The sequence below is a fragment of the Psammomys obesus genome, unplaced genomic scaffold (genome assembly GCF_907164565.1).
Source record: "Psammomys obesus unplaced genomic scaffold, mPsaObe1.curated_primary_1811, whole genome shotgun sequence".
Classification (NCBI taxonomy): Eukaryota; Metazoa; Chordata; class Mammalia; order Rodentia; family Muridae; genus Psammomys; species Psammomys obesus.
Window position 1 is genome coordinate 4615079 of NW_026593947.1, and position 9481 is coordinate 4624559.

A 9481-nucleotide genomic window follows, 5' to 3' on the forward strand; every position below is an offset into this window, starting at 1 on the left:
TCACAGGCTGGGGGCCTGGATGGAACAGAAAAAGAAGGCTGCCAAGACACACATTCCCACTCTGCCTTCTGACCACAAGGTGAGTGGCTGTGGCTCCTCCACCTTGACTTTCCGCCTCACCAGGCCCAGGATGGATGAAGTCAGCAACAATAAATCGTGACCTCCGAAGTCCTGGTGCAAAAGAAATTCTTCCCTGGGTGCAATGGCTCATGCCTGTGATCCCAGTACTCAGGGAGGCAGAGGCAGGTGGATCTCTGTGAGTTCAAGACCAGCCTGGTCTACAGAGAGAGCCCAGGACAGCCAAGGCTACACAGAGAAACCCTGTCTCAAAAAGAAAAAAAAAGAGAGAGAGAAAGAAGGAAGGAAGGAAGGAAGGAAGGAAGGAAGGAAGGAAGGATGGAAGGAAGGAAGGAGGGAAAGAAAGAAAGAAAGAAAGAAAGAAAGAAGGAAGGAAGGAAGGAAGGAAGGAAGGAAAGAAAGAAAGAAAGAAAGAAAGAAAGAAAGAAAGAAAGAGAACAAGAAAAAGAAGCCTTTCAAGTTGTTTACAATGGGTGTCATATCGCTAGCAGCATGAGGTCTGTCCACGCAGAACAGTCCCTTCCCTGACCTCCCTCCCTTAGCACCCTCGTAACACCAGGAGATCACCGTCCAGAATCACGACGCAAACAGCGCTCTTGCACCCTGGGACCCAGGCACCAGGGCTTCAGCTGCACCACTGCAGGAGAGGGGGTCTTGGCTACTTCCCTTCCTGGCCGCCACTTGCAGCCCCAAGTACTGACCTGTGGAGAGAGAAAGGCAGAATATTCACACATGAAGCTCTCTCAGGCCCTCGGGGCTCTGTCCTCACTGAACACCACTGAGGTCTGGACTCTGTAGCTTGGCCTTCCCAAAACATGCAGAGGGAAGTGGGTGCAGTAGCTCATGCCTGTAATCCCAGCACTCGGGGAAGCAGAGGCAGGCAGATCTCTGGGAGTTTGAGGCCAGCCTGGTCTACAAAGTGGGTCCAGGACATCCAGGGCTACACAGAGAAACTCTATCTTGAAGGAAAAAAAAAAAAAAGAAAAAAATGCAGAGGGCCCCATCCATTAGACTGAACCCAGTTCCCACAAGGCCCTAAACTGAATAAATGTGATACTGGATACTTTCCTAGACACAAGCAAAGATGTTTCCTAACCTGTCTAGCCCAAGGCATGTGTCTGGTAGAATAGGCAAGAGTTTTGTCCACAGGTCAGAATTTATTTCATAGCAACTTGTTTATAGCATTTTCAAGTACAAGACTCTGCCCAACATCTTTGACATGTGAAAACGGAAAAGCACACGTTGGTAAGGCACCTGCAGAGGAGCGGGCTCCCCTTTTGGCTGGAGACTTCTGGGTAGTTGCTCACATGCCTGCTGAGCAGAAAACAAGGTTATCGACAGTTTGCTTGCACAAGTGACGAGGTGACGGTTTGGGAGCCTGCGACAGTGTTCTTCAGGTAAGCCGGCCTACACCGAGAGTCAGGCCCAGGAGGCATCGCTGCACACACAGCCCACAGAACCCCCACCCTCACCCCAGACACCAGGCTGGACATTCCGCCACTTTTCAGCTTTGAAGAGGGCCAGCTTCACATTTCACACAGGCGCATGCTTTTACAGATTTCTCAGCCCAAATCTCTTCTTCTCAAAAAGTAAAAATGCAGGGAAGCCTCAAGTACAGTCAGACCTTATGGCTCCACAGGATGTGGCAACATATCGAAAATGTGCAGGTCCGAGTAAACCCACTAGAGCTGCAGCATAGACGGTCCGGGAGGGTGCATCCTGGAAGGCAGTGTCCAGAACTCCATCACACAGCATCCCTCCAGCCACTTCCCAGCAGCCCAGACACAGGGTGTGAGGCCCAACAGTCCTGGCACAAAACTTCAAGCTTGTGTTCTCAATGCTCATCTCCTTGGCTTTATTAAAACACTTAAAATTAAATAACTCACCCTTCTCCAACCACTCTGTACACACTGTCAGCTGGAGGCTGGCTTTCTAGAAAGCTGAGCAGTGGGGTAAGCTCAGTCTGCAAGTGAAACAGTGTTGCCACCAGAGGCACAATGAAACACCTCAGGAACAAACGGCTAATACCATTCACAGGCCATGTATTCTGGTGGTTCAGCAATTAGCCTTTTCATTTTGTTAAAGAAAGTCTCCAGTCCTGTTTACCAGCAGGAAAAAAAAGCCTTTGACCTGAAGCACAGCCTGATCTTTTACTTCTGTTTTTTTTTTTTTTTTCTATAGAAAAACATAAGGTTGTTTTTTTTTTTAAATATTAAGAAAAAATTCATAGATAATAAAATTTTGTTACCAGGTAGCCACAGAGAGGTGCCTTGCCCACAGCAAACTAGAGCTGTGATTCGTTGTCTGGCCCCTATGGCATCCTGGAAATAGCTACAATGCTGTGAGCTTTCCTGACACAGGGCTGTTTCAGAGCAGTCGGAAGGCCCTCACCTTAAAGGACAAGGGCCACAGGCATGGCCCCAGCAAGAAGATGCTGATGGGTAAGATGCCTGGTCCCTTCCAGTGCCTCCCTGGTCACAGGACCCTGAAGGCACTAGGGTTCAAAAGTACGTTCATCCCGTCTTTTAAGGTGGTCTCAAAAATGTGTACATTAAGATTCTACAAAATGATGTCTGCTCAAAGAAACGTCAGGAAGAGGAAGATACCTGCTGAAACCTGCAAGCATGCTTTCGTGTGTCTCAGAGTTCCATTAGCAAACCAGCCGTTGTGTGTGTGTGTGTGTGTGTGTGTGTGTGTGTGTGTGTCCATTACACAGTCATCAACTATGGCATCTCCAGGTGCTGTGAGCATGGCAGCTTACAGCCCCTGGACAAGAACTTCCTCTTGCTTCCGTCACAGGACACAGACCGCCCAATGCCCAGGCCAGTCCTGAAAGCCAAGAGCGTGATCTGATCTCAGCAGGAGTCCCTCCCTGAAGAACTCGGCAGGTCTGTACCCGGCACTTGCACAGCAACACAACTGGTCACGTGATTAAAACAAAACAGAACGAAACAAGGCAAGTATTCTTTTCCGTCAACACAAGGCCAGTGGCCAGTGGGATGTGTTGGTTGTTTTAGGACCTTAAGCAAGTGAGTCTGAGTGACAAAAGGGACAGGTATGAGGTTTTGTAGACAGAAGCCTGTCGCTTTTTTCAGATTTTGTTTTCATTTTTTTTCTCTTACAAAAACAGGTATGGTTTGTGTGGTTTCCGAGCTGGAGCTTAATTGTCACGGAGTCTGCTGTGCCGTGCACTGAACACTCAGTAGCCCTTGATCAGGAGAAGGTCATGCCCTCCTGTGTCCTGTACAATGCAGCAGGACTTCATGCCGACGCCCGGCTTAGAAGAGCCCTTTCCATGTGAAATATAAATTAACCTGGAGTTCTAAAGCTCTGAGTTCCCAGAGTTAGGAGGAAAACCAATCTTAACTCCCAAAATTCTTTAATGTATTTTGCATATGAATCTCAACCCTAAGCTCACAGGGACGCTGAGGGCAGATGCAGGTGCTTGGAGGCTGTGTCCAACCATCCCGGAGAGCTGTCGCAGCCTGAGCTATCTGCGAGGGTCAGGCCAGGCAGCAGTACTTTCTCCACCAGGACTTGGACAGGTCCCGCACCTTCTCTGGGGTCCTGCTCTTAGACTTCTTTGGCTGTTGCTGGGAGTCCGAGTGCCGGATGCCAGCGACGATGGCGGCATCAAACACCTCCTTGAGGTTCTTCTGTGTCAAAGCTGAGCATTCGATGTAGGAGGCGGCTTTGATCTCCTCTGCGCACAGCCTGGCCGCCTCCTCGGGCACCGGCTTCTCTTTGCACTTGTCCAGTTCGATGAGCACTTTGACGTCTTCTCTCAGGTCCGACTGTGTCCCGACCAGGATGATGGGGGCCTTCGGGCAGTGACAGCGAATCTCGGGGACCCACTTCTCACTGACGTTCTGGAAGGAGGTGGGGCTGACCACGCTGAAGCACAGCAGGAAGATGTCCGAGTTGGTGTAGCAGAGGGGCCGCAGCTTGTCAAACTCGTCCTGAAACCAAGCACAAAGCCGTTACCCTTGCCAGCCCTCACCGAGTGACCTTCAAGGCCAAGGATGGTCACAAAACAACAACAAAACCCTGTTTTCTACAAACAGGCGCCAGGGTCTCAGACCTGCCCTGCTGCCTGCCCTTGGCACCAGGGTGCAGCCTCTAAGCCCTGAGGGACGGCACAGCCCTAACACTCCACATACACTCTTCCTCAGGACCGAGGCCTCCATGCCGCGTGCTACAGAGGGACACTCAGGGCCGGTGCTATCTTGCCGTTTCCGGCCTTCAGCCTGCAGTGACTCCAACCCTATTTCTTAGCTCCTGGAACTTGGCTGCCGCGAAAGCCAGCGCTCAACCCTGCCGGTCCCCTCAACTTGACCTGGTTAGCGCGGCTCTGTCAGCAGGACCCCCTCTGAGACGCAGCCCTGCTCCTCCTGACCACAGCTGCGAAGGGTGCCAGTTCCTCCCCGCAGCCCCAGCAGACAGCACACAACCATGTTCCTCAGAAACAAAGACTGAGAAAGGAAACCGGGGGCGCGTGCAGGCCACCACCTGCGGTTTAAATCGCTGGTAGCCCCACGGTCCCCAAGACGCCGGCTAATCCAGTCCTGTCCTGGCTGCACCGTCTCTTTCTTCCCTTTTGAATGCTTCCGTTCCTTCTTCCATCTCTGCCAATGGCTGGTCATTCACACAGCGTTTCAGACAGAATGAGCACAACCATCTGGAGGCACAGAGACCTGGAGCAGGTAAGTGGGCGAGTCGGCAGCCTACCAGCAGATTCTCCAACCACACACACCAGGTGTGAGCCGGGCATCCACATTCCTGTCCCCTCCTGTCACACATCCTGAAGATCCCTGCAGCTCAGCCTCATCCAGAAAAGCTCTCACGGCGGCTCACTCTTATCTGAAACATGTCTGGGCGCCAAAATCCTCCAGCATCCAACACTGATGATGCCCCAAGGCAACACCAAATGCTTTCAGTGTTTTCCCACTACTCGGTTGGCAGGCTCCGACTACCTAAACTCCTGTTTACAGGCACAGCACTCTTTAAGTGTGGCTGTCCCAGCTGGGGTTCATATCGCAGTGACAAACCCCATGAACAAAACAAGACGGGGAGGAAAGGGCTGATTTGATTTCACATCCTGTGGTCCAGATCGAGGGAAGTCAGGGCAAGAACCAGAGGCAGGCACTGAGGCGGAGGCCAGGGAGGAGTGCTGCTGACTGGCATGCTCAGCCTGTTTTCTTCTAGCACCCAGGACTATCAGCCCGGGTGGAACCTCCCACCATGAGCTGAGCCCTTCCACACTGAGCACTAATTATGAAAATACACCGAAATCCTGCCCAGTCTGTCAGGGATGTGTATTAGTTACTTTTCTATTGTGTGACAAAACACCACAGCCAAGGCAACTATTAAAAACAAAAGCAAAAACAAAACCAAAAACCATTTAATTGGGCTTATATGGTTTGGAGAAATAGCTAAGAGTCCATGACAGAGCAAAGGCATGGTGGCAGGATCGGCTGGGAGCTCACATCTTGATCCACAAGCAGGGGGCAGAGTGGGCACCCTGAGAATGCACCAGTCTTCCGGAACCTCAAAGTGGCCCATGACACACTTCCTCTAGGAAGGAACACTTTCTAATCCTTCCCAAACAGTTCCACCAATGTGAGCCAAGCACTCAGGCAAACCCCCATGAGGGGTCATTATCATTCAAAGCACTACAGGGCAGTTCCTCAAATGAGGTTTCCTCTTCCCGAACGACTCTGGTTTGTGTCAAGCTGACGTAAAAGCCTTCTTGGTTTAAAGGAACCCACACCATTCTGACTTGCACTAGCCCTTCTGTGTCTGAGGGTCGGTTTGCACTGTGAGTCAACAGTTAATGAGCCCAAGGGAGAACCTGGCAGCTCAGGCTGTCTCTGCCCCATGAGGCCCCTATCTGTGAAAGCCGAGAAAGAACGGCTTCAGGTCCTTACTGCACGCTCTGTGCTGAAAGAACAAATGCAGAAACGGAACCCGGCACCTGGGCCGGCTCGGGCCTTGCCCATGACTCACTCCTCCTCTGCTTGAGCAAGGAACATTAGAACCGGCTGGGCTCCGGTCACGCTGGGGATGGGACAGGCAGGAGGAAAAACAGCCACGTCGGCCACATGCTGGAGCTCTGTCCCCCAAACCTGTGCGGAAGGGTCTGGGAAGGTGAGGCAGAAAAGGCTCCCTGTGCAGTGTGGACCAGAGAGCCTGGTGATGTGCTGCAGCAGCACAGCCGGAGCACACCCTCAAGGAAGGAGTCCCCGGCGCAGCCATCACACCAGGCCTGTAGCCTGAGCTCCGGCATCCTCAGGGAAAGCCAGCAGAGGCAGAACAGCGTCCACACCAGAGCGCCAGCTCACCACGAGCCTTCCCTTCCAATGACAACTTTCTTTACGAAAATATTTCTCAGGTGAGTCTTCTGCTTCCTTGCCATTTTACATTTTCACACACACTGGAGTTACTTCACTCCTCCTCCATCCCGCCCCGCCCCTAACGCCCACGCCACCGTTGCCCCCTAGCCCACGGCTGCATGCACACGGATGGCTCACACATTCTGCGCACTAAACCACACTGAACCCCGAGGTGTGCCAGACCCCAGCTCGGGATTCACCTTCTGAGGAAAGCCCGCCTCCCTCAGAAGCCATGGGGCAGGCAGAGACGTCGGAGGTAGCACAGTGATTCCTGAGCCAACATCCCAGCAGCCCCTCGCTGGCCTCCACGACCTCTGTGCCTCAGGATCCTTCAGCTGTCCTGACCTCTCTCTGGTCCTCAGGGTGCCTACTGCAACAACACATTTCTGCCCATGTTCTATGGACGGGGAAACCAGCCCTCTCGATTTGTATAAAACAACTCAGTGGGCATCATGCAAAAAAAAAGGAAAGACCCAGGAACACTGTCTCTTTTTGTTTTTGTTGTTGTTTGTTTTTTCTCTCTTTGTTTGCATGTTTTTAAAAGACAGGGTCTCACATAGGCTAGGCTGGCCTCAAATGCACTCAGCGGTGAATGACTTTGGACTTCTGATCCTGTCTTCACCTCCCAAGCGCCAATATTATAGGCGTGTACCACCGTGCCTGGCAGAGTTGTTTCTTAGGCCCACATTGGCCTTGAACTCAGTACATAGCCTGGACTGGCTTTGAACGTGTGGCCATCCTTCTGCTGCAGTTTCCTGAGAGCTGGGATTACAAGGTGAAGAGCCATGCCCAGATTTTGCCGTTTCCTTCCCACACATACTGATGGTGTGTGGCTCCTCCCACTCAGCAAATGTGCTGAACAGCTTTTCCAGCTGACGTCAGCGCCATTGCTACAGCTATCATGAGACTCGTGTTCCATTAAGACAGCCTAGACTTCTGTCTCCCTGAGGTCTAAGGAAGAAGCCCATCCTGAGCCCCAAGTTTGCTGTTCTCTAGTAGCGAGTAACCTATGATCCTGGCCTGGGTGAGAACCGGGGGACACAGGAGCTCCAGTTCCTGCATAAGCACGGACTGTCGGGAAACGGAGGGGACACGCCTACCTCCTACTCTTTGCCAGCCCCAGACATCGTGGGGAGACGAGTTCACTGTCACAAGCGCCACAGCGGCTAGAACACATCAGGGGCAGGTTCAACCAGGTCCCAAAGCCTTCTGGGGGACACTGCGGGGACCCCACGCCCATGCCTCCCGCATCACTCCTGGCCTTCTCTTCTAGTGCGCTGTCCTCAAGACCAGGATGGCCAAAGAGGGTAGCCCTTCCTTCCCTGCTCAAGTTAGGGTGGCTCTGACCACCATGTCTCCACTCTAGAAATGGGGAACTGGAGGCTGCCAATCGCGAACACAGGCTCCAGATTTTCCTTGAGCAAACCTTTGAATATGGGGCTCAGTCACCTTGAGTCAGTGGAGTAGACAGTATGAGGGGCTTCCTCTGAGAAAGGATTACAAACCATTACTGAGGGTTTGGTTTCTTTCTCTCTCTCTTTCTTTCTTTAGCAAAATCCAGAAAGTGAGAGGTATCACAAAGTCCTAAGATAAGGGCAGTCCCTACCACTACCTCCTTGGTACTGCGCAGAACAGGCACACCCTGCCTCACTGGCCCACCGGCCTCCTCTCTCCCTTCCACTGCCCTCAGAGGAGCTGGCCAGGAGCAGGAGTGGGCCTGCCTGCTCCTCCAGGCTTCACAATGACCCAGTTACTAAGGGAATCGGCAAAGGTTGTTTGGAAACCTTTAAAAGGCTGCTTCCTTTCCCGGGCCGAGCCATGAAACTTGATACTGACCTGTCCTGCCGTGTCACAGAGCTGGAGTCTCACAGGCCGTCCGTCCACTGACACCACGGCTTGGGGGGAAAGAGCGAGATGATTATCAGGACCCTTCTGGCCCCTCTGCTCCATTCGGGCTCTCAGACAGCTAAGGACCTGGCGAAACCCAGAAGCCGTGAGGGTGTTTTTATGTACAAATGTTCCAGGGTGGCAGCTCTCTCCACCGCAGAGCACGAGGCAGCAAAACCCTGACCCCCGGAAGGGGCCCCGGAAGGCTAGTGTTTTCCTTTCAAGCCTGGAAGATTAATTTTGCTGCCACCCTTGTTTCAAAGGGCCTAAAAACAACCCGAGGTGGAGGGGCTAGGTGGGAACCAGCTCTGCAGTTTTAAATCAGTGGGAAAACCTCACAGACAATTGTTTTCCCCTGGGAAAAAGTCTCCCGGCTTCAGGGTTTATCATAAAACTCCAGCAGTCTTGAGAACTTGTGCAAACACAGGCGACCTATCACTCTGCGCGTGGAAAAGGGCGCTCCTCCCTGTCAGCTCAAAAGAGGGTTCAAAAGAAAAGCTGGCAGGGGGAAGCCACACAGGGGTCCAGAGATGGGGTTAGCGCGAGCCCCCCCCCCCCCCCCAGCCAGCAGTGACACGGAGGATTCCGCTTCAACCGGGCATTTTGCCTCTTTCTGATGGCCTTTCTGGTTGCTTATAAATGTTTGTGCCAGTGGGAGTGAAAAGAGTACCCGGTGCTTCTGTTTTATCCATAGGGTGTCTGAAATACAGGCAATCAGGGTCTGGCCACGGGGACTGGAGGTCATCGGTAAAAAAAAAAAAAAAAAAAAAAAAAAATAGGAGCAAGATTTTCTGTGATTTTTCTAACTTCTTTTTACTTAAATTCCAAAAAGACTTAAAAAAAAAAAAAAAAAAAAAAAAAAAAAAACAAGATAAAGGACCGTTTTACTTTTGTATCTCCGTACGAAGCCCGAGCCCACCCGTGAGAACTCGCAGCAGCCAACGGCAAGCTGGAAGGACCGGGCCAAGCGTCACCCAGCGAGCGAGGCGCAGGCCCGGCAGGCGCGGGGCTCAGAAGAAAGGAAGCTTCCCGCGAGCCCCAGCCCTGCCCGGGCGCCCGGCCGGCCGGCTCCCCACGGGGCGACCCCGCCGGAGCCGGGCGGCCACGGGCGAGCGCGCGCGTGG

The 9481-nt window shown here is 52.5% G+C and overlaps 1 protein-coding gene across 1 annotated transcript; it reads right to left on the reverse strand.

The window, feature by feature from the left end:
• Window positions 1–1916: 1916 nt before the first annotated feature.
• Window positions 1917–8365, reverse strand: Rhou (ras homolog family member U; the record flags this gene model as incomplete). The annotated part of the gene is given in 2 exon segments (XM_055617555.1): window positions 1917–4037; window positions 8307–8365. Coding segments are annotated over 2 exon segments (515 nt in total), but the record flags the coding sequence as incomplete, so codon positions are not given.
• Window positions 8366–9481: the final 1116 nt, after the last annotated feature.